This window comes from Marmota monax, unplaced genomic scaffold (assembly GCF_021218885.2).
Source record: "Marmota monax isolate L192 unplaced genomic scaffold, Marmota_monax_Labrador192_F-V1.1 WCK01_AAM20220418_F8-fsc00039, whole genome shotgun sequence".
Taxonomy (NCBI): domain Eukaryota; kingdom Metazoa; phylum Chordata; class Mammalia; order Rodentia; family Sciuridae; genus Marmota; species Marmota monax.
In genome coordinates this window covers 694,036-718,840 of record NW_026693602.1, presented here as the reverse complement: position 1 = coordinate 718,840, position 24,805 = coordinate 694,036, and the positions used below count along the sequence as shown (strand labels likewise).

The following is a 24,805-nucleotide window of genomic DNA, read 5'->3' as shown; positions in this document are numbered from 1 at the left end:
GCAATAAGCCTGTAATCTCAGCTACACAGAAAGCTAAGGTAGGAGGATTGCAAGTTGGAGGCCAGCCTGGGTAACTCAGCAAGACACTGTTTCAAAATAAAAAATATGAAACAAAGGACTAAGTGGTAGAGCACCCTGAGTTCAATCCTCAGAACTTCATGGTGGGGGCAGGGGATAAAAAATTATGTCAGACTGCTTCTAAGAGAATGGAGTGAAACACTGAGAATGTCAGAAAGAAAAAGAAAAAAAACTCCAATCTAGAATTCTGTATCCAGTGAAATTTTCCCTCAAAATGAAAGATAAAATAGACTTACAGATCCCTGTAATCTGAGACAGAAGGAGGGGGCTTATATAATAATCTGGAGAAAAGTGACTACATTCAAGCTGGAATGTACCTGGTTTATCATGGTTAATAGGCACATTCCTGTTACTGATGGCACCAGAGGCCAAGCTGTAATAGGAAACCATGCAGGGAAAACTGATAAAGATTGCTCAGGGGGATTACAATTTAAGATGGCAATAGTCATGTCAAACTGAATCTCTACAGAAGCAATTATCTGAAGGCTTGACTGAGGATGGTTTGCTCATGTAGGTAGAGGACGGTTGTTGACAAGAGGCCATGGTTCCTTGCCAAACCAACCTCTCCATAGGACCATGTTTCCTCAAAAAATGGCAGCTGAAATCCTTAGCAAGAAAAGTGAAGTACGACACATCACAATACCAATCCTTAAATTATACTATAGAGCTAAAATAACAAAAACAGCATGGTATTGGCACCAAAACTGATATGAAGACCAATGGTACATAGAAGACACAAAGATAATTCCACAAAAACACAATTATCTCAGACTAAACAAAGGCACAATAAACATACATTGGTGAAAAGATAGCTTCTTCAACAAAAGGTTCTCGGAACAATGAAAAACATACATAGCAAACTAAATTAAACCCCTACTTCTCACCCTGCACAAAACTCAAAGTGGATCAAGGACCTAGGCATTAGACCAGAGACCCTGTACCTACTAGAAGAAAATGTAGGCCCAAATCTCCATGTCGTTGGCTTAGGAACCAAATTCCTCAACAAGTCTCCAAAAGTGCAAGAAAAAATCAAGAGTCAATAAATGGGATGGTATCAAACAAAAAACCTTCTTCACAGCAAAGGAAATAATCAAGAACATGACCAGAGAGCCTACAGAATAGGAGAAAATCTTTAACACATGCATCTTAGATAAAGCACCAATCTTCAGGATATACAAAGAGCTCAAAAAAATACCAAAAAAACAAATAATCCAATCAATAAATGGGCTAAGGAATGAACAGACACTTCATAGAAGAAATACAGTCAAAAAACATGAAAAAATGTTCAACATCTTTAGCAATTAGAGAAATGCATATCAAAACTACCTGAGATTTCATCTCACTCCAGTCAGAATGGCAATTATCAAGAATACAAGTGACCATAAATGTTGGTGGGGATGAGGGGGAAAAGGTACACTCATACATTGCTGCTGGGACTGCAAATTGGGGAAACCACTCTAGAAAGCAGTATGGACATTCCTCAGAAAACTTGGAATGGAACCACCATTTGACCCAGTCATCCCACTCCTAGGTTTATATCCAAAGGACTTAAAATCAGCATACTATAGGATTCAGCCACATCAGCTCAATTCACAATAGCTAAGCTTATGGAATCAACCTAGGTGCCTTCAACAGATGAATGGATAAAGAAAATGTGGAACACATACACAATAGAATATTATTCAGCCATAAAGAAAATGAAATTATGGCATTTGCTGGTAAATGGATGGAACTGGAGACTATCATGCTAAGAGAAATAAGCCAATCCCAAAAATACAAAGGCTGCTCTGATATGTGGATGCTAACACACAATACAATGGGGGCATATAGAAGTTCATTGGATTAGACAAAGGGAAATGAAGGGAAGGGAATGGGGATGGGAATAGGAAAGAGATTAGAATGAATCGACATAACTTCCCTATGTTCACAAATGAATACACAACCAGTGTAACTCTACATCATGTGCAACCACAAGAATAGAAAGTTATACTATATATAACTCTATAGAAATTGTACTATATGTACATACACTCTGTGTATGTATGTCAAAATACAATCTAATTTCATGATATCTAAAAAGAACAAATAAATTGTAACAGGAAAAAAAAAAAAAAGAAAAATGGCAGCTAGTTTGCACCCCATTAACGAGAGATCCAAACAAGAGCTAGGCAGAGGTATTAATGCTTTTTTAGGACCTAGTCTCAGAAATCACATACTGTCACTTTTGCCATATTCTGCTCGTTCCAGAGACTCTGACTAAATGTGAAAGGGGCCTAAAGAGGACATGATTATCAGAAGGCATCACCAAGGACCATTTTGGAAGCTGGTTCCTTTAAACCTTATCTATTAACTAGTAAGGCAAAATCAAAGGAATCTAAAACAGATCAGAAATTTTTAGGGGCTGAGGTGAGAGGCAGAAGAATGACTACAAAGGTGCTTGAGCAATTTTTTTAGAATGCAATATATTTGTATAGTGGAATAATAATCATCAATGAAAAGGAATATTATGGTTTGGATATATGGTATATCCCAAAAGCTCATGTGTGAAATAATGCAATAAGGTTCAGAGGTGAAATGATTAAATTATGAGACGTCTAACCTGTTCAGTGGATTAATCCTCTAATGGATTAATAGGGTGGAAACTATAGGCAGGTAAGATGTGACTGGAGGAGGCAGGTCATTTGGGGGTGTGCCTTTGAGATTTATATTTTGTTCCTGGTAAACATGGCTCTCTCTACTTCCTGTTGCCATGTTCTGAGCTGCATTACTCCACCACACAATTCTGCGCTGATGTTCTGCCTCACTTGGGGCCCAGAGTTAAAGAGTCAGCAGTCTATAAACTGAGATCTCTGAAGCTATGAGCACCAAATAAATATTGCCTCCTCTATGCCATTCTTGTCAGTTCTTTGGGTCACAGCAAAAAACTAAACAAACAAACAAAAAAACAACAAAAAACTGACTAAAACAAGGAACAAACTACTGTTATATGCAACAGCAAAACTCACAATGGCATTATGTTAAGTGAAAAAAGCCAGACCCAAAGGCTATATAATATATGGTTATATTCATAATGGCATTTTGGAAAGGGTAAAATCAAAGGAATCCAAAACAGGTCAGAAATTTTCAGGGGCTAAGGTGAGAGGCAGAAGAATGACTACAAAAGGGGCTTGAGGAAACCTTTAGAATGTCAAAAATGTTCTATATTTGACTGTAATGACACATATTTTTGTTAAAATTCAGAGACCTGTACACCTAAAAGGGGTGAATTTTACTTTATGTAAATTATACCTCAATAAACTACTCATAAAAAGAGAAGAGAACCTCAAGGGCAGAGATGCTTGCATGAGAGGATGGATACAGAAGTCTTATTAGTGTGTAAGTAATAAAAATTTCTGAAAGAAGAATAGCTACCAAACTAATAGATTGTGTGTGTGTGTGTGTGTGTATGTGAGCACGCGCGCGCGCATACGTGTATTCATGTATACAGATATTTTGTGTGGGGGGAGGGGTACTGGGGATTAATCCAGGGGAACTTGACAACTAAACCACTTTTTATTTTTTGAGACACAGTCTCACTAAATTGCCAAGGCTGGTCCTGAACTTGTGATCCTCCTGTCTCAGCCTCCCAAGTAGATGGGATTATAGGTATGTATCAGTATATCTTGTTTAAAAAATTATAATTTAAGTTCCTCAACTTAAAGAAATTTCTCTTATCTTGAATCTGCAGATTGAAAATACCTATCCAATTGTTGGTTAGATAGATGAGGGAAGATAAATACATAGCCTGCCCTGCCATGTTCTGGCAAGTGTTGAATTACAAGAATAAAGAGAAAAATCTTAGATGCTTCCAGAAAAAACAAAGTTACTTAGAAAACAGGAGACAGTTATAAGTCTTATTACCTGCAATATGGCAAAAGAGGATAAGAAAATAGCATTAACACATTAAGAGAAAAGAACTGCTACCCAAGACGTCCATCCAAACCCAGGCTAAAAGAAATTCTTTAAGGTATGTAATCACTCCAAAACTGTGTCACTCATTTATCCTATCTAGGAGAACTGCATCTATCTATCTAGGAGAACTGCAAACAAAAAAATGTTAAGTAAATGACAATGAAATCATAGCAGAGATGGAGAGGATAAAGAAGAGACCTTATGACCTCTAGTTAAGTACATAGGACTAAAAGCAGTTGAACAAAAATATGTAATAAAACTCAATCATTAGAATTTTTAAAAAGCATCTAAACAAAAAGAGTACTCAACTTAATCCAGTGTACAATGATATTATTGTAAGTTAACTATTGTCAACAGCTTTTTGGTTTTATTTTACCTGGTTTGCAAGATGAGAGTGACCAAACAGCTTGTGACCCAATTTCCCTTACTGTTCCAGTCCTTTCCAGCTGCTTAGGATCCGCACCAGGAGGTGTTTTGTTTGGTGTGGTCATTTTTTAAATATTCTATGTAGAAACAAAGAATACACACATTATACCAGGACCTGAGCATCTTTCTGAAAAAGGTAAAAATTAAAATTTAATAGCAAAATGAATCACTCAAATACCCCTTCATCTTTCATATCTTTTGTAAATCTTAGCAAATCTATACAAAAGTGAAAAAATACTTCTTGGACACTGAAGAGTACATAAAACTGCTCTGGCTGTGCAGTTACTGCTACTGAACATTATTATGAACGCTAAACAAGTCCAAAAAATCTTTACCATCTCCCATCAGATCTTAAGTTGTTCCAATACCGCCACACATTAATAATTACTCATTAAATCATGGCAAGAGGCCGAAGGCGGCAGGGGTACAGTACTTGCCAAGCATGCACAATGCTCTGGATTTCAGTACCCAACACCGCAAAATAATAATGATGACAGTGGTGGCGGTAGGCGGCAGAGACAATGGACTGAAACTAAGGCCTGAGACTTAAAAACTCAATGAGTAATGTATTGAACGAATAAATGGTTGAGTAAGTTCATTCATAAGCTAAACCTGTAGCCATCACTACAAGCTGAATGGCCACCATCTTAATAAAAGAGAAAGAAGGGAAAATAAGAAAAGAAAGAAAAGGAAAAAAGAAAAAAAATTAAAAGCCCATTTGTACATTGGGACAGAACTGAGTTGGATGGACGCCACCAAGTGGCTAAAACACTGAGCTCGGAGAAGACTGGGTCTCTGCCCTGGAAGAACCTAGCACACAATTCAGAGGAAGCTGGAGCCAAGACAAGAACACCATCGCGAGCGCCGTGGGGACTAGCCTATAGGACCTGCTTGACACTTCTGGCGTATCAGAATGACAGAATGACTAGAGCTCCTGCACACCCGGCCCACCAGCCTGGAGGAGACCGCGAGTTAAACATTGAGATTGAGGAGGACGCATCTGCTAACGCCAGAACCGTTCTCTACGCTGGGGAAAAGCCCACGCACTTACAGCTTCCAGACTTGGTTTGCCACAACTGAGGCTCTCAGGACCGGCAAGAGACCCACGCCACTCCCACTCCACTTCTACCGACAGCCTGGCTTCCCCAACGACGATTTAGGACGGGGGTCGCAGCCCTATGACATCACATACCGTCATCTCTCCTAACCCACCTCCAGGGCTCCGCCCCGCGCTCTGTCGCGCACGCGTACTACGTCCTTATGGCTAACGCGAGGCGGCGGCTAGGCACCGCCATTTTGGCCGATGGCCGCAGGAACACGCTCCCTGGCTGAGACGTGAAGGCAAAAGCTGTCTTGGCCTGTGCACTCCCCACCACAAGGGGATCGCTTTCTCCAGGTACGTGAATAGGTGGGAGGGGTTTGGCCTTTACCTGACTTCTGCCTCTTAGGAAAGACGCGACGTTCCGAGAGCCTGTGTTTAGGCCTTGGGTGACGGCTGGGGACAGCAGCAGCGCGTGGCTGCCGCGGGACAGCTGGAACCGCCTGAGCGCGGGTGGCGCCGGTAGCCGGGGACGCGGAGCACTTCCGCTCCAGCAGTCCTGGCTCTCTGTAGCTCTTGTCCACCCCAGCCAGCGGCTTGGAGAGTGGTCCTTCATGCCGTCGCCTCGGAGATCCAACCTCTGCCGCCGCCGCTCGCTCTTTTCCCTGCTCCTACCCTGCAGCTGACCCTTCTGGAGAGGAAGGCACCTTCAGAACTTGCAGTATCCCCTCACAGTAAAACGGCTATATCATCAAATATGACATTTGGCTGTGGGAAGCTGTGGCTTTCTTTCTGCCGTTCGGTGATTGTGGAATGAGTCATGGCATCTTGCCGCCATGAAGTCGAATACTAGGTCCACTCCCAGCTTTCCAGAAATTATGGACTAACGTCGCTCCGCTTTTATCATAGAGCGACGTGTACTAGGCTATGATTGGGGTTATCTCATGTAATTTCCCAGTTGAAGGCCTGTAGGTTGGGGGGGGGAGGTACTTTCCCCCTTGGTGGCTTATCCGTTTTTCACTTTTTCACATCTTAAATTCCTTGAGTTCAAGGATGGTACTCAATACGTATTTGCTGGCAATGAATGATGGCCAAATTCCCACAACCCATGAACTACATAATTTTTTTTTTCCTTTTTCTTCTTTTTTTAAGTGGCAAAATCGATGATTAAGGAATAACTGTCAAAACAACTTTTTGCTGCTTTTACCCTGTCTTCCAAGGGACTGCTAAATAGACAGTTATGGTAGTGGCATGTACCTTGCAATCATTTGTCCTGTATGCTGAGAATATTCATTCAGTACCAAATACCTGACAATGCTTTCGGTATAACAAAAGGTTTTTATCTGTAGTTGAACCAGAAGGTTTTTGTGGGTCATTTTTTAATTAAAAACTTGGTTCTCTCATACTTCAAAAAGAATTCTTATAAGTATTTTATATAACTAATAGTCTACAGTAAGCATCGGTTAGAATATTGCACATGAACTCAACCATCATAAGTTAACAACAATCTTTTAAATGCTTTCAAACAGCATTATAATGATTTTGATTTTAGACTGCAAATGCCTCACTCTTTTTTTTCCTCCTTATTGGAAGAATGACAGCAAGGTCACCTTTTTGAGCACCTATTTTGAACAGTCTGTCTTCATTCAGATTTGAAATATATTTTAAAATCCCTTTTTATTCTCCTCAGTCATATACTATAATCTTCCCCACCAAGCTTTACTCTGCCAGATCTTTCCTACTGAAAAAGAACATAGGTAATTACTTTTCCCTAAGTCTTGAAAGTAACAGAAAAATTGACCTAATAGTGTTCACATAGTTGATTAACAATTGTGAAAATGTTTCTCTTAAGTGCATTATAACTTATCTCTATTTTTATACAAATCCATCTATTCGATACCTCTGACATTTATATTCTTCTGTAAGCATGTCTTTTGGTTTTCAAAAATAGTTTGAAAAATTAAATGAAACATTTTAATACCTTAATAAAAAAAAATTGGAGCAATTTTATGATAAAAGATGTATCCCCTGGGGGTGAATTTATTCACCAGCTAATTTGTAGAAAGGCATTCAGTATTTAAATTGGAACGCATGATGTCCAGTTTTATTTTAATAGCTTACTAAAAAATCTTTAGTTCTTAAGAATTTGTCATTTTTCAGGATAATGGGTTTTTTGTAGTTGAATTACTACCGCTTTTATCATAGAATTAGTCATTTAATTTCTTCTAACTTTCAGGGCCTGGGTGGGTTTTTAGACTAGTGAACTGGTTGGCTAGCATAGCTGTGTTTATTATATGCCTACTTAGTTTTGGGGGGGAGGTTCTTTTTTTCTCAGTATATAGTTTAGTGAACAACTGTCACCATAAAATATTGGTAGCATGCAGGATTTTGGAAGTTGTTATAACCTAGAAGAAAATCACTGTCTTTAAATTAATTTTCTCATTCATTCAACAGAAATGTTTGAATTTCTATTTTGTGTAGGCACTGGTCCAGTCACTGGAACAAACAAAAATCCCTTTCCTCTTGATGATGGAGTACATTCTATTTGGAGAGGAGAAAAATGCATGTGGAGAGAGAGGGAGAATATAGAGAGAACCACATATGCATTTATACAATACATATACACTAGGTAAGATAGCATGTCATATAATAGAGCTAAGGAGAAAAAATAAAATAAAACAAAAAGAGGGTTAAAAAGGCAGCTAGGTGGCCTGGAGTGGTGATGCATGCCTGTAATCCTAGCAGCTCTGGAAGCTGAGGCAGGAGGATCACAAGTTCAAAGCCAGCCTAGGAACTTAGTGAGGCCCTAATTAACTAGTGAGATTCTGTCTCAAAATTTAAAAAGGGCTGGGGATGTGGCTCAGTGGTTAAGTGCTTCTTTGTTCAATACCCAGTACCCAAAAAAATACCAGAAGGCAGCTGGGTATATTTTTTGGAGATGTCCTAAGAAACAGTAAAGACTTGAGAACTGAGCTATGTAGCTCTCTAGGGATGAGAGCTTTACAGGCAGAAGGAACAAAGTGCCAAGACCCTAAAGCAAGAACATGTCTGGTGTGTGCTAGGGACAATAAGGAGCCAATATGGCTGGAACCCATTGAACAAGAGCTAGAACAGTTGAAGATCAGAAAGTTCACCGAAGCTGATAAGCATCTTGATGATTATTTAAGGACTTCACTTTTATTCAGGCTGAGAAGGGAAGCCACTGAACCATTTTTAAGTAGAGGAGTAATACAATTTGACTTACTCTTTGAAAGGATTACTTTGGTTCCTGAACTGAGAATGAACTGTTGAGGGTTAGAGTAGGAGGAAAAGGTGAAAGGAAGGAGGTCTGGTCAGAAGCTATTTGAGTAATGCAGGTAAAAGATGGTGTTGATGGCTTATAAAAATTGTGAGAAGTAGCCAGATCTGGATATATTTTAAAGGTAAATTCAATAGGGTTAGTTTTTGTTGCATAGAAAACAAAGATGACAAGGGATTTTGACCTGAGTAAATGGGAGATAAGTTACCATTTATCAGAATAGTAAGGCTGCTAAAAAAGAGGATATTAGTGAGGATTGCAGTAGCTCAGTTGGGGAGATGCTGCTGGATCTCCCAGCTGAGGAGGAGGTCTTGTAATCAGGTAGAATTCAAGTTTTGGGTTTGGGGAAGATATCCTGACTAGAAATAGAAATTTAGGATAAAAGTGGGATTTTAAAACATGAGACAAGAATAGAACATCTTGGGGAATGAATATAGATAGAAATGAGTCTTAGAACACTCTCAACATTTAGAGACCTTAAGGAAAAGGAAGGGGGTTACCAGGAAAATAAAAGACCCAGATTAGTATTGTATTTTACAACCACATCAAGAAGTGTTCAATCTAGTAAGAAAAAGTCATAATTTATGTCAGATGCAATATTTTGGTCAGATCAGTTAAGGTTTGATAATTAACCATTTGATTTAGCCATGTGAACAAAGATGGCATGATAAGTTGCTTAATGAAGCAGTGGGCTCTAAAGCCTGGAGTGGATTCCAGAGAAGAACGCATGAAGAGAAGTTTAAGACATTGAGTATAGGCAGTTCTTTCAGGTAACCTTAAAGAAGGAGAGGTAAAATAATTGGAGATGATGGTAACAAGATAACAGAATGCTGCTGTTGATGAGCATGAGCCAGTAAAGAGAATAACTGATGTGAAAGACAGAAGGGAGAATTTAATGAACATTCTTTTGGGGGACTGTATTCTGTGAACAAATAGACTTAGCTAGGGAAATAACATACAATTGGTCCTCCATGTCTGGGGGTTCTGTGTCTGCAGGTTCTGTATTCAACCAAAAATATTTGAAAAATATTTTAATTACATCTGTACTGGATATGTGCAGTCTTTTCTTGTCATTGTTCCCTAAACAGAAAAAAGTATAACAACAATTTACATAGCATTTACATTGTATTAGGTATTTTAAGTCATCCAGAGATGATTTGTAATATACAAGAGGATGTACACAGGTTATATACAAATAGTACACGCCTTTATATAAGGACTTGCACTTTATCAGGTTTTGCTGTACACTGGGGCAAGGAGAACCTGAAAGCAGTCCTCCATGGATAATGAGGGACCAGTATAGTGTGATTGCTCGTTAATTGCATGAGGGTCCATTTGAGATGATGAATTTAAAAGGAAGCCAGTCAGCAGGCTTTGTTTGTTGTTTTTTTTTTTTTCCTCCCCATTTCTGGCTCCATGCAGATGAGGAAATGGATTTAACCAAGATTGTGGTTGAGGGTATAAATGATTGACAGTGTAATTTTAGCTAAGTTTGAAGGGAAATAAAGATAACTGTGGTGTAGTGGGAATGTGGCAGATCAAGAGATAGTATGGAGGAGAGAGGAATCAAAGAGTTCTTGGATTGTTATGTATTAGATGGGTGAACTATAGGAGTGGTGGTTGGAGAATGAGGTGTTTGAAATTGAGGTTATGGATGGATTGTAGTTACTTGTAATGATGAGGTCCAGGGAATAATGAGTGGCTGTGGTAAGGTAGAAGACATTATTGGATGAGAGGAGTTAACTGAGATGATATGCAATTAATAGAATGTCATCTATGAGCAAATGAAAATAAAAAACTGTGTCAGGAGTTGTAAAAGAATGAAAGTTAGCCAAGGGCTAAAGTCTTCAAAGAATGAAAAGAATTTGATGGTCTGATTATCATTAATGACTAAAAAAAAAAAGCACTTGGATGATTTGAGAGATCAAACTTACTGTTTTTAGGAAAAAAGAGACCATAGTCTGGGAACATTGAAGAACAAGATCTCTTGCTCCTCTCCAAACCTAATCATATTGGTGGGTGTGAGAAAGATTTGAAAGGTGTGCAAAAGGGAAGTAGTCTATGAAAAAAGATCAGGTTAGAGGATTATAGAAAAAGCCAACACAATATCTTTAATGGATAGTCTTTTTTGCTTCAGATTTCTTCATTACATATTGGAATAAACTGGAGTATGAAGATACTTTTTGGAATAATGTATCTTCATCACCATTCTGAGAAAATTAATGTCTGTGCACTAAGCCCAGTACCATAAAAATTTTTTATTAGTGCATTGTAGTTATTATGTATAAGTAATGAGGTTTGAAATTGAGGTTATGGGATTCATTCCAGTATTATATAAAAGAATTTTCAGTTCACTTTGATCTTAATACTCTATAGCTATTACACATGAAGACTTATAAAAGCCTTAAAATAAGCACAGCATATATATATAGTTGATTTCATTGCTATTAGCATAAAGTCCAATATTAGCCATATTGCAAGTTCCCAGTTGATCAGCATGATGATCATGGCCTTAATAACTATATTCCATTTTCATCAATAATATCTATTATAGTCAGTTGGATAAGACATGAAATATTCATGATTGGTTTGGGGTAGGGAAGAGCAGGCATTTTTATCATGTATATTAGTTCTCATATCTGGTCTTCCCATTTGATTGGTCTCTATTCACACTGGTATCAGTATTAATTACTGAGACCTTATAATTGTTTTTGAAATGGAAGTTTCCCCATTCTTTCTCTTCTTCAGCTTTCAAGACTGTTATCACTTCTTTGGTTTTTTTCCATAAGAAGTTTAGATTTGGTTTGTCTGGTTGGTTTTGGGATTTTTTTGTTTGTTTCATGAGATTGGTTGAAATGTGTAAATATAGGGAGAATTCAGATAGCTAGTATTGGCTGTTCTGTATTGTAAAAACTGAGATAGCAGTTTATTTTACTTGGTTAGATCTTGTCATTTAGTGATTTTGAACGTTCTCATATATTGTTCTAGGTGTTTTCTTTTTTATTGCTATTTTAAGTGCTTTGTGTTTTTCTTTCCTTATATAAATCTTCTGATTAAGGTATGTATATGAAATTGGTTTTCACAACTTTACTTAATACTTTTTACTATTTTTAAAAATTCTCTTGTGTTTTCCAGTTAATCATATAATGATTTTTTGTGTCTACTTTTTTATGCCCATGAATATTCTTACCTAAATGTGTTGAATTTGCCATAATTTTGTTAATTTTTTTTAACAGAAGAGCTGGATATTCTTACTTTGTTACAATTATGGCAGACAAATTAACAAGAATTGCTATTGTTAACCATGACAAGTGTAAACCTAAGAAATGTCGACAGGAGTGCAAAAAAAGTTGTCCTGTGGTTCGAATGGGTAAGTTGGGTGGATCACTTATGGATTAAAAAAAGGTCCTGAAAGAAAATAAACTGATTTGATGGTTTTTTTTAATGGCGTAAACTTTGTTACCACCACTAGTTTCACAAAGATGAGATTCATAGTTTGTTCTAAATGTCTTTTATTGCTTATGAATAAATGACCCTGTTTAAAAAAAAATAGCCGTTGGTTTACTAAATGTGAAGTAAACCAGAGATTACTGCAATTTTTACTCTTCTACAAAATTCTGTAATTACTTTTAAGTCATGGGGATTATCAAAAACTTTCTTTCTATTTTACTGTATTCTCATCTTTAAAAAACAAACAAAAATAATAGCAATGGCTATTTATAAAGTTTTGCTGTATATCAAGATTAAACAAATTTAACAATTCAAAGCTCACAAATTGTTGGTAGTCTTTAGAAAGGATATATTATGTGATCGCTACTTTGTACTAGTGAAGTGTCTAGACTTACTGAATCTTAAAAAGGAAATTTAAGCTGCATTCAGTGGCACACACTTATAAACCCACCTCTTCTAGAGGTGGAGTCAGAAGGATCACAAGTTCAAAGCCAGCCTGAGCAACTTAGTGAGACCCTATCTCAAAATAAAAAGAATAAAAAGGAATGGCAAACATCTCAGTGGTGGAGCCTGTGTTCAGTCCCCAATAACAAAAAAGAGAAAATTTAGATGTCATCTATTACTATGTTCCATGCATACAAAAATTTCTTTGTTAATATCCCTAATATCATGTTTAATTTCACCTATGTATTATGTATATATTTACCTGTGCATAACTTTTTTGCTTTTAACTGATCTAGTTAACATTTTATCCCTACCTATAGTATCCTTGACTACATAAAAGATTCAGGTCAGGGGGCTGGGTCAGTGGTAAAGCGCTTGCCTAGTATGCATGAGGCACTGAGTTCAATCCCCAGCACCACATAAAAATAAAAACAAATGAAATAAATGTATTGTGTTCATCTACAACTAAAAGAATATTTTTTAAAAAAGAAAAGATTCAGGTCAGTCAGCTTAAAAAGGTCCAGGGTTTGTTGTACTTTCAGTAGCATATTTTCTTCTCCAGTAGTAAATAAAACAAAATATATTAGAGTCATCTCCCTAATATCTGACAGGAATATTTGTGTAATTAATAGACTTAGAAATTGAATTTAGAAATTTACCCCCACAGAACACTGATGTAAGACAGTATTTCAAATATATTTCTTTGTGTAGTCTTTGTTTTTGAAATTTGCTTCTCTATGGAAATTTGGAACCAAAATGGCCTAAGTAAAGATGATCAGAAAATCATAGAACATAAGGGAAAATGACTTACTTTTTTTCTTTACCAGGAAAATTATGCATAGAGGTTACTCCCCAGAGCAAAATAGCATGGATTTCTGAAACTCTTTGTATTGGTTGTGGTATTTGTATTAAGGTAAGTGAAAGTATTTTATTTAGTGTATCACATCTTTAGCCCTAAAGTGAACTATGAAAATTCTGACTACTTTATAACTACTTCTAAAGAGCCAAAAGAATAAAAAATATTAATTTAGGAATGTAGTATTCTTATCACTAAGGATATCGCTTTTTAAAATTGATGTTTTAAACTACTGTTTTGAAAGATTCTCCTTGGCCCACATAACTTTGTAAAGCCATTTCCAACCCAAGTTTGTGTCTCTTTATTTGCCTTTTTATGAAATGTACTTTATCCAGGGTGTCTTTGCTAGAATCTTTTGGAAATATAAAAAACAAGTCTGTATTAATGTTAAATTCACCACTTTTAAGCAGAAATACACACAGCGAAAATTTTTAAATTTAATCCTTAAGTGCTGCTTCTACTGTATTTGACACACACTTCTGTGGGGTTTACCCAATTGTGTAATTTTTTAAAAGCTCAACTAGTGTTTGTTGCATTGAATAATTTAATTAAACTTTTGATTCTGAATAGTGAATTTCCATATTTAGTTTATAAAAGGAAGATAGGAGTCAGTGTATAAAGTCTTTTTTTTTTAAAACATTTTTATTTATTTATTTATTTATTTTATTTATTTTTTTCAGTTTTCAGCGAACACAACATTTTTGTATGTGGTGCTGAGAATCGAACCCGGGCCGCACGCATGCCAGGCAAGCGTGCTACCGATTGAGCCACATCCCCAGCCCCATATTTATTTTTTAGTTTTCAGCAGACACAACATCTTTTGTATGTGGTGCTGAGGATCGAACCCGGGCCGCACGCATGCCAGGCGAGTGCGCTACCGCTTGAGCCACATCCCCAGCCCTAAAGTCTTAATTTAGATATTTTTATTTATAGGTAATACAAAAAGAAACTTCACCAGAGTGTGGATACCACCCTATAAATTGTTCAAATAAATCATAGGTATATTTTACTTTGGTTTCTGAAGCCTCAGTTAAGTATCCAGAAAACTTTCCTAGATACCTGTAAACATTTTCTCTTGTTTTGCAGGAAACATTCCCCTTAGCGTATATTTACTAGTCTTTTTATTAAAGATATGTGCCTGTGCCCAAGGTGCTGGGAGTCTATTTTGAACAATATAGTATCATCTGTTCTATTGTTTTTTGTTAGATAGAGAGAATTTTTTTAATATTTATTTTTTAGTTCTCTGGGAACACAACATCTTTGTTTTTGTATGTGGTGCTGAGGATCGAACCCGGGCCGCACGCATGCCAGGCGAGCGCGCTACCGGTTGAGCCACATCCCCAGCCCCTGTTCTATTGTTTTTTGTTTTGTTTCATTTTCTGCTTTAAGAAAATGAGATTTCGGGCTGGGGATGTGGCTCAAGCGGTAGCGCGCTCGCCTGGCATGCGTGCGGCCTGGGTTCGATCCTCAGCACCACATACAAAGATGTTGTGTCATACAAAGATGTTGTGTCTGCCGATAACTAAAAAAATTAATTAATTAAATAAATAAAGAAAGAAAGAAAGAAAATGAGATTTCAAAATTTTGGAAATGGCATTTGAGTGGCTAAAAACATACTAATGAAATGAATCTGTCTGGGGGTAGAAAGATAATATATACTTCTGAACAATAAGATACTAATAATTCACCTTATAAACAATGGTGGTATCTTTCCTTGTAACATTAGAGAAGTTTAAATCATTTACAACCTATAAGCATTTTATATGCATTTAGACATTTTATAAATAAAAGTTACTCCACTGGTAGAAAAATATAACTTAAAAAGAATTAAAAGTTTTATCTAGAGATGGTGGTTACTTTATTAGAAAACAAATGCTTTTGCAGGGGGGTATGTGCCTCTATTCTGTGAAATTTTTCTCGCCACCTTACCACTTTGTGTATGTGTATATGCACACATGCACTAAGGATTGAACCTAGGGTTGCTTAACCCTGAACACCCCCAGCCTTTTTTATTTTTTATTTTGAGACAAACTCTTATTAAGTTGCTTAGGGCCTTGCTGAGTTGCTGAGGCAGGCTTCGAATTTGACATCCTCTTGCCTCAGCCTCCTGAGTAGCTGGGATTCCAGGCATGCACCACTGAGCCAAGCACAGCTTAATTTTTAAGCAAATAAGTAAAGGAAATTAAAAAATAAATTCACATTCTTGTAAAATTCCCATCTTTGGAAGACTGCTTATAAAAATAATCCATTTAGTCATGTATTTTTCTACAAATTAATACAAAATTAATTTTTTTTTTTTTAACCAGAAATGCCCCTTTGGCGCCTTATCAATTGTCAACTTACCAAGCAACTTGGAAAAAGAAACAACACATCGATATTGTGCCAATGCCTTCAAACTTCACAGGTATATTTCATGTTAGCATTCTTCTTTAACTCGGTCAATTTAAGAATAAAATAACATTTAGAATTTTTAGAGAAATAACAAAATTAGGGGGAAAACTGATATTGACCATCCATCAAAGGGGAAGAGAATATTATAGCATTGTACAAAATTGTATTTTGTATATATGTAGATACATGTGTGAATATGTATGTCAACGGTTCATTCTGGTTAGTATTAGAATTAAATCCTGGGACTTTGAAACAACTGCTAATGCCCAGGTTTCCACCCAGTCAAACTACATTATTATCTATTGATGTAGGGACTGACGAAGTCCTAGGTGATTCTGATATATAACCAGGTTGAGAATGACTGTTGTTCATAATAACTTTATCCCCAAAATAACTTCTAAGGGATCTTGCCCTTAGTTTTATTTTTAATCTATTAATCTATCTACAGAGGAAATCACTCTGAACTTAGACATATTAAATTACAAGGTCTATAGTTCTTTGAGGTTTCTGTCTGCTGAACATTAATATTTTGAATCTAGAAATCTAGGCTTTATTAATAAAAAGATATTTCTCAACCTGCCAGCTTTAAGGGGCCAACTGCAGCAGGGAGAATGAAGTGGAATTTTTCTGATTGATGTGGCACTTCTCTCCTTGTAAGTAATTGGCAGGCCAGAAAAAAATAAAAATGTTAGTGTGAGGTTGCACCTGCTATGTAATTTTGTACTGAAGCATTTTGCTATACATTAAAACTGAGCCTTATATGTAAAGAAGAAATTTACTTTAGAATGGACATTGAATAAGAAAAATTCAGAGTAATATTGGTCACAGATGCATTTCTAACAATTAACAGTTTAAATTAATCTTGGCTGTTTTATTCCTAATAGCCAATAATATCTGCATAGATATATATTTCTTAGCTTACTAATGGATGTGTGTGGAGTGCAAGTGCATTAAAATACATTGTTGTGATGTTATATAGCTGTTGCTACCTAAGTCTGAAGGTTATTCTGTGGCTTTTTTTTTTTTTTTTTTTTTTTTTTTTGTATATTACATCAGGTTGCCTATTCCTCGCCCAGGTGAAGTTTTGGGATTAGTTGGAACTAATGGTATTGGAAAGTCGACTGCTTTAAAAATTTTAGCAGGAAAGCAAAAGCCAAACCTTGGAAAGTATGATGTAGGTATTTTATAAAAATTACTATCTTTGGATGTCTTTTAAGATTTTGAAGGGAGAAATTTATGTGTGATTTTTTTTTTCCATGTTGTTTTTAAGATTTTTTTGTAATGCTGAGAAACTGTGTGGATGAAGTTTTTTCATTCCTTTTGAATTAAAACCTGATAGTTCTACTTAACTGAGAGTTCTCAATTTCCTCAACTGAGAGTTCCTAAAATGTTGTGAGTTGGTATGCCTTGATTTAAAATTAAATCTACCTCCAAATTTAGAGTCCTGAAGTATTCGATTTCAGTATATGTTCAATTTTGTATAATATTCATCTTCTTTGAAATTGCATTGTTAACTTAAATTTGATATGTATATTTCTAGGATCCTCCTGACTGGCAGGAGATACTGACATATTTCCGGGGATCTGAATTACAAAATTACTTTACCAAAATTCTAGAAGATGACCTAAAGGCCATTATCAAACCTCAGTATGTAGACCAGATTCCCAAGGCTGCAAAGGTCAGTTGCTTTTCAGGAAGAATTTCTATATTATAGTTATTAAGGAGATACAAAAGCTACATCAAAGTAAACTCATTTTATTTTGTAACTCATTTTAATATTGAAGGAAAATAATGGTAACTATTTCTGGTATCATGACAGGGGACAGTGGGGTCTATTTTGGACCGAAAGGATGAAACAAAGACACAGGCAATTGTATGTCAACAACTCGGTAAGAGTTTATTTTGTTAATGTGTTTTTAAAGACCCTGAACTTAAATTCATAAAGATGTACATCTTTATATTGATTATTGGAATAAATGGGAAAATCTTTAGTAATTGTCATACATATTAATGTTTTATAATTTTCAACTGAAATGTCGTACAAACTCAAGAGTCATAACATGCAATATACATTTTGTCCAGAGAGGTAAAATGAAATTGATAAATTGAACACAATGCCTCCATGTTCTTTGTAGATTTAACCCACCTAAAAGAACGAAATGTTGAAGATCTTTCAGGAGGAGAGTTGCAGAGATTTGCTTGTGCTGTCGTTTGCATACAGAAAGCTGATATGTAGGTTTCTTTACAATTTTTATAAATATCTTAATCCTTATTTTTGCTTTAATTTGTAATACAGCAGTGGTTTTGAGAGGAATTAATGGCATCTAAAGCTGTACTTCTGAAGTAAGATGTTGAAGCAGTTGTGCATCCATTACCAATTTTTCCTGTTATTCCCTGATAAGTAGTTTATGATTTATACATTCCAAGTTTTAAGACTTAAGTTATCCAACCAGCCCAACAAGCTTTTTTAAATACCTCAAGTAAAAAAAGGTCTTTTTAGACCACTGTAATATGTCAGGGTGGCATGCTAAATGAGGGAGAAAAAGAGAGTGAAAAAGGCAAATTTCCTTCTTAGCTTCTAGTGCCGCTCTTCTCCCAGCTGTTTACTGATCCCATCTTTTTCATGTTTTCACTCTGGTGTCTAATACAGGCTGGCTCTTCTCCACAAAGTATTCTGTGAATTCTGTGCAGTGTCCTCCAAAAAACTATTGGCTTTAATGCATTTATACTTCAGCTAAGTAAGAGAAAAGCTCTCCAAACTATTACAGGCCATATGTCGGGATATTTTTTCTTGAGGGTAGAACCAGTTTATAAGTTGGTCTAATCTGGGAGGCTTTCCCCAAATGTGGTATACAGTCCTGCTTTTCATAATCGATTTTTTTCTTCTGTTTCTGATAAGAATACAGAAATTTTTACTGTTATGGGTACATGCTCTTTATTGGTATGAATGAGATTTTGCTTGTAGTTACATTAGAAGCCATTAGTACTGATTTAAAATAACATGCAAGGTGGATTGATGTCATGTTTGTCTTTTGAAATTATTTTCCTTTTTTTCCCCCCCTATAGTTTCATGTTTGATGAGCCTTCTAGTTACCTAGATGTCAAGCAGCGTTTAAAGGCTGCTATTACTATCCGATCTTTAATAAATCCAGATAGGTAAGTATAGGTCTGGAATATTCCTCTGTTGTTTTATTTGGGGAGTTTAACAAGATTTCTAAAAATTAAGTGCATTATCCATCTACGTGTATAGATTCTTAATATTGGTTATTTAGAGCTACCACTAAAATTTACTTTTCTCTATCTAGAACAAAAGTTCTTAGAGCAAGATTCATATATTCGTATATCTCTGTTTCTAGGAAACCTATGAATTCTCTGAAATTAAATGCAGTTTTTCACATAAATATATTCCATTTTAGGAAGTAGATCTTTAGCTTTTGCTAGATTCTCAAATAGAAGTCTCTCATACACTAATTTAAGACATAAGAATCACTAGAGTAATTCTGAATATCAGTGTTTAAAATCTTGCTGAGCAAAAAAGAGTTCTTAATCACCTGTTAAGTAATCATACCCCCATAAGGTGCTTTGTTAGTTTTCAAAGTTTTTAAAGCCATTATTTCATTTGCTTATGGTATTCTTGCTAAGATTATTTAGGTACTTCCCATTTTTCAGTTGAAGGAGTTTAAGATCAGAAAAGCTAGTTATGTGTCCTAGATTACTGATTTAGTGTGTGAGAAAGCTGTAATCAAAACATGGGGTAGGGGGAGTGTTTTCTGTACGGCATTTTTTTATACCATGATACCTCTCTCCTTAATAACTTTTAATAAATGTCATTTGAAATACATGGTTTATCTTGCAAGGAAAAATAAAAAGAATTTTGAGAATTACAAAGTGGAGAGATGAGGGGATGGCCTTCCAGATGTTGCTGACATCCCTAATAGGCCTTAGGTTTTAACATCCACTGTGGAAAAGAAGCAACACCTTGCATTGGATCATTACACATAATATGTCAGGACTCTGAAAGAACTCCTTAGCAAACAGGCAATTTGGAAACAAATTATAAGCACATGGAAATGTCAAGTAAACACATTGAAAATTTAGGGACAGCTCCCTTTCAAATCTCTGTTTAGGAGCCAGTAGTTTACATGGCTATGGAATTCAATGTATGTAACCAGTAGTATCTATAAACCCTTCAGGGTGAGAGAGTAATATTTTAAAAAGGCTTTTGGGATTTTTAGACCTGTAGTAGTAAATAAAAAACTGCTCTGGAGGGATTTGCCCTCAAATCTGATTGCACAGCATTTTTACATGTAAAGACTATCAAGCATGAGCTCAGATCTAGGGTTATAAATTACAAGAGAAAACTATTTACAAATATAGTTAGAAAATATAATAAGATAGAAATGCTGAAGTAATTATTAAATAATGTAAAATATTTAAAAGGATCAAAAACCCTGCGAACATGATGCTATAAAAAAGCAATAAGTGTTCAAAATCCTAAGCAAATTAGTTAGTGACATTAAAAATTCCCTAAACACCCAGGCACAGTGATGCACAACCTTGTAATCCCAGCAGATGGGGAGGCTGAGACAGGAGGATCACAGTTCAAAGTCAGCCTCAGCAACTTAGTGAGACCCTCTCTCAAAACATAAAAAAGGCTTGGGATGTGGCTCGGTGGTTAAGCACCCCTGGGTTCAATCCCCAGTACCAAAAAAAAAAAAAAAAAATCCCTAGACAAGTAAATTAGGGCTAGTAGAAAAGAGCATTAGAAACCTTAAAAGTTTGAGTTTTTGTGGCATACTACAGAGAGAGAAAGAAATTGAAATATGGAAGGGAGGTTTAGAAACATGGAGAATGAAATAAGAGTAATTGCTGTATCTTAAGAATCTGAAAAATAAAAAAAAATACATAAAAATAAAATGGAATCTGAAAGATAAAGGCATGAAGGGATCATGGCTGATAATTTTTCAGAATTAATAAAAATCTCAGGTTCCTAAATTTAAAGAAAAGTCCTATAGAAGATAAATAATTCACCTAGATACACGAGTGAAATTATGAATATCCATGATAAAAAGTAAAAAGTCTTACTTGGCCAGGTATAAAATAACTTCTTAACTATTATATAAAGGATAGCTTAAGCTGGATACAGTAGCACATGCTTGTTATCCTAGAGACTCAGTAGATTGAGGTAGAAGGATCAAAAGTTAGAGGCCAGTCACCTCAATTTAGCAACCTTGTATCAAAAAATAGAAAGGGTTGGGGGTATACCTCAGTGGTAGAGGCCCCTGGGTAAGATATGAGGTGATTAAACTCATTTGTAAGGAATAAATTTAACATTAAAAGATTAAGAGCTATTCTGTATAGGAAAAATAGATGAAGTAAATAATAGGTATGGATGGACCTCAGGGAAAAAATTAGTAAGGAAAGTAATAATATGTAAGATATTTTTTCAATGAGGGACAGAGCAGTAACCTTTAATTATAATAGGAATAATATGTTAAGAAAAATTAGACTAACAAAGTGGAAAAACTTGATTGAGACATTTTCACAAATATACTGATCTCATTTATAGAGTTAAAATAATCCATATGTAGTGATGGATAGTTAATGAGCCATAAGATGCGTATTTTTATACTGAAATTCTCCTGCATGTCATAACATATATTTAGTCTTGAATGCTATAGAAAGATTTTGGAGATCATATCCTTCGAAAAATAGCAAGGAATAAAGAAAGGATGGATTGCAGAAAAACAGTGGCAGACTGAAGTCGTATTTTGGACTTTTGTCTGCAGAAGCTCCATTTGAAAGAGGGGGAGGCAGGAGGTTTGACAAATATATATTCAGATACTTATAATAGGACCTCAGGAGTGGAGAAAACAGTTCATCTATTAGGAAGAGTTTCCCTACAGTGGGTAGGAATTGAGATGGAACTTAAAGGATCAAGTAGGATTTTGGCAGGAGACTAAGGAGAAAAACAGCCTTTTGACACACAAAATGAAGAAATGAATTATTCAGCAAAAAAGAACTACGTTTCAGTTTTTTCTATATATAAATGAAGTAAAGAAAGCTAAAGTTTTGGAGGATCTTGAAAGAGTTTAAGGAAGTTTCATTTCATGTGGAATTGAGAGCCACATCAGGGGATCTGAAGAAAGTGAGATTTGTTGAAAATACAGTAATAGCGAAAGAAATGTAATGGGAGCCTAAACTAGAATTTAAGAAGAGAAGGAAAAGAACAAAATTATTACACAGCACTTTGGAAAAGAATTCACAGACTTTACAATTTATACAGTGTTTTAATAGGAATAAACAGTTATTTTTCTGTTGTTGGGAGGATAATGATTTCATTAGCCCATTTTGTCCCCATTATACAAGAGGTAAAATACCCGTAAAAATTAAATTCAACAACAAATATATCACTTGTGGTAACATTGAAATAATATTTGAATATTTATTATGTTTGCAGAATTGAAAACTTGAGACTTGTTGGGTTAATACAAAAATGGAGAATTTTTTTTTTGCAGGTTGTTGCATTAAGTTGGCATTTGAGATGTCTTCAGAACATTTTTAAACATCTTGAACTGTCTTGGAATAGGAATAAAGTGATACATAAAAGCAAACTATTTTTTACCTAATAGCAATGTTTTTTTATCACCTCAGTCAAATCTTAGTTTCATGTCATATCATATCTCATTCATAAAGTCCCTCAGTATACAGGAAACTATTTCCTATCTGACCTTCATTGGGATTTATTATTTGTCCAGCATATCTTTTTTTATTGTTGTTATTATTTCATATCCATTTTTTTAATCCATTCTTGTCTTCATAAAAATTCAAAGTTTTGGGGCTAAGGGGTTTGTGCTATCTTTCTCTCTGTATCTTGCTACAGCTAGCATGAGGCAGAACAGTTAATCATAGGGCTTAATACTTAAATTGAATAGCATAATATTCAAATAATTTAGACTGCATCTGTATCATTGTAATTGCTTTTACTTTGTAGAGTTTATTAGTATGTGTTTCTTATTACCAAAATATATTTATTTCATTATATCTGTAAACTTTTCATATTAGTTGTTTTCCTTTTAATTTAGGGAAACATTTTTAAATATAGACATTGATAGCCTATGTAAGAAATATTTTATGGCTTTGCTTCATATATTCTTTACATTTAAGTAGTTTAAAATATATCTGGTTTTCTACAATTTGCTGCTATAGTAAAAAGAAATAGAAGTTATCTAATTATGTGTTATGCTAAATTTTAAAATAAAAGTCTGTTTTGATTTTCAGATATATCATTGTGGTGGAGCATGACCTAAGTGTATTAGACTATCTCTCTGACTTCATCTGCTGTTTATATGGTGTACCGAGTGCTTATGGTGTTGTCACTATGCCTTTTAGTGTAAGAGAAGGTAACTTGAAAAAAATGTTTTCACATATGCTGTATTCCTTTCCACTCTGATGCTTAGAAAATGTATTGTTAAAAAAAAAAGAAAAAAGAAAATGTATTGTTGATATTGACTAGTTTTTTTATTGCTTTACTATTTATGCAAAACTGATCTCCTGGAATTTAATCACTGAGGAGAACAGTATATGTAAAAGATTATATACATCAATGTTATAGAAAAAGTATTTCTTTTATAGAGAATTTTCTGTTGGGAAGGGATAAAAATGCAATTTTACTATTTTTGCTCTATTAAAAGTCTTAACTACATTTTTATTTCTGCAGTATTTGTCATCTTAATTTGTTTTTGATGGGCCAATCCCAATAATAAAACTCTTAAAATCCATTCATTGCTCATCATATTCTAACTGTAATCTATGTCATGAGTTTATGGAACTAAGGCTATCTAAAACTAATAAGGTAGTTTAATAAGCATATTTTCACTTATTCCCTGAACATTCATGAAAGAGGGATTCTCTTGACTGTCTTCCAATGTCTCCTCATGTGCAAACTAAACAATAGAAACTGTTGACCACTAAAAGACTCCTGAAAGCAGCAATTCATTCTCCAGCTTGCATACCTTTTCCTTTTGATTTTTTCTGTTTCCACTGCTTACTTATAGTACTTTGTTTCTTCTCTTTGTCCAAAGCTGATAACATAGAACATAAAAAGAACTACTTAGTCTGTATCTTAGGGTTGAGAAGTGTAATAGATGTTTTTTTCTTTTATCTCTTCAGAAGGATTGAAATATCTAAAAAACACTTTTTGGAAAAATAAATTTATATCATATCCTTTTTTTTAAAAGATGGTGGTAAGGCTGGGGTTGTAGCTCAGTGGTAGAGTGCTTGCCTTGCATGCTGAGGCACTGGGTTTGATCCTCAGTACCACATAAAAATAAAGATATTGTATCCATCTACAACTAAAAACAAACTTTAAAAAAAAAAATGGTAGTGGCTTTTATAATTTTTAAGAAACATGCCAGGCATGGTAGTGCATGCCTGTAATCCCAGCAACTCAGGAGGCTAAGACAGGAGGATTACAGATTCAAGGCCAGCCTCAGAAACTTAGACTCTCTCCTAAAATAAAAGAACTGGGGATGTAACTTAGTGCCACTGGGTTCAATCCCCAGTACAAAAAAAAAAAAAAATTAGGATGTAGGGAAGGAATAGCTCATGCCAGCACATGCCTGTAATCACAGATACACAAGAGAAGCTGAGGCAGAAGGATTGCAAATTCAAAGGCAGCCTGGGCAACTTAGCGATACCCTGTCTCAGAATAAAAGGGTATGGGATATAGTTTAGTGGTACAGTACCCTGGGTTCAGTTCTCAGTACAGGGGCAGAGGGGGAGATGTGGGGAAGGAATTTATAACTTACCTACTAAGGTAAATATTTTAAGGAAAAATTTTGTGAGGTTGCCCGGTTTTCTTAACAGTAGC

At 35.4% G+C, this 24,805-nt stretch overlaps 2 protein-coding genes across 5 annotated transcripts in view; one reads left to right on the top strand and one right to left on the bottom strand.

Moving 5' to 3' along the window:
- Window positions 1–6,026, bottom strand: part of Anapc10 (anaphase promoting complex subunit 10) — a 95,128-nt gene extending 89,102 nt beyond the window's left edge. For 2 of the 3 annotated variants that reach the window (XR_009228225.1, XM_046459619.2), the window contains exons 1-2: window positions 5,507–5,642; window positions 4,406–4,532 (exon numbers count right to left, since the gene is read on the bottom strand). Coding sequence is in view for 2 of the 3 variants with exons in the window: in XM_046459619.2 (XP_046315575.1) it covers window positions 4,406–4,520 (115 nt within the window). In the remaining variant the exon portion in view is untranslated. Of the gene's footprint in view, window positions 1–4,405; window positions 4,533–5,506; window positions 5,643–5,885 lie in introns of those variants that run through there. The other variant, XM_046459620.2, reaches the window with a different exon arrangement.
- The window catches only part of Abce1 (ATP binding cassette subfamily E member 1), a 28,973-nt gene continuing 9,862 nt past the window's right edge, over window positions 5,695–24,805 (top strand). Inside the window, exons 1-11 of one of the 2 annotated variants that reach the window (XM_046459617.2) lie at window positions 5,709–5,851; window positions 7,976–8,123; window positions 12,029–12,162; window positions 13,514–13,599; window positions 15,849–15,946; window positions 16,990–17,107; window positions 17,474–17,611; window positions 17,753–17,822; window positions 18,069–18,165; window positions 19,000–19,089; window positions 23,215–23,336. In XM_046459617.2, the coding sequence (XP_046315573.1) occupies window positions 8,059–8,123; window positions 12,029–12,162; window positions 13,514–13,599; window positions 15,849–15,946; window positions 16,990–17,107; window positions 17,474–17,611; window positions 17,753–17,822; window positions 18,069–18,165; window positions 19,000–19,089; window positions 23,215–23,336 (1,018 nt within the window). In that variant the 5' untranslated portion in view covers window positions 5,709–5,851; window positions 7,976–8,058. Of the gene's footprint in view, window positions 5,852–7,975; window positions 8,124–12,028; window positions 12,163–13,513; window positions 13,600–15,848; window positions 15,947–16,989; window positions 17,108–17,473; window positions 17,612–17,752; window positions 17,823–18,068; window positions 18,166–18,999; window positions 19,090–23,214; window positions 23,337–24,805 lie in introns of both variants that reach the window. The other variant, XM_046459618.2, reaches the window with a different exon arrangement.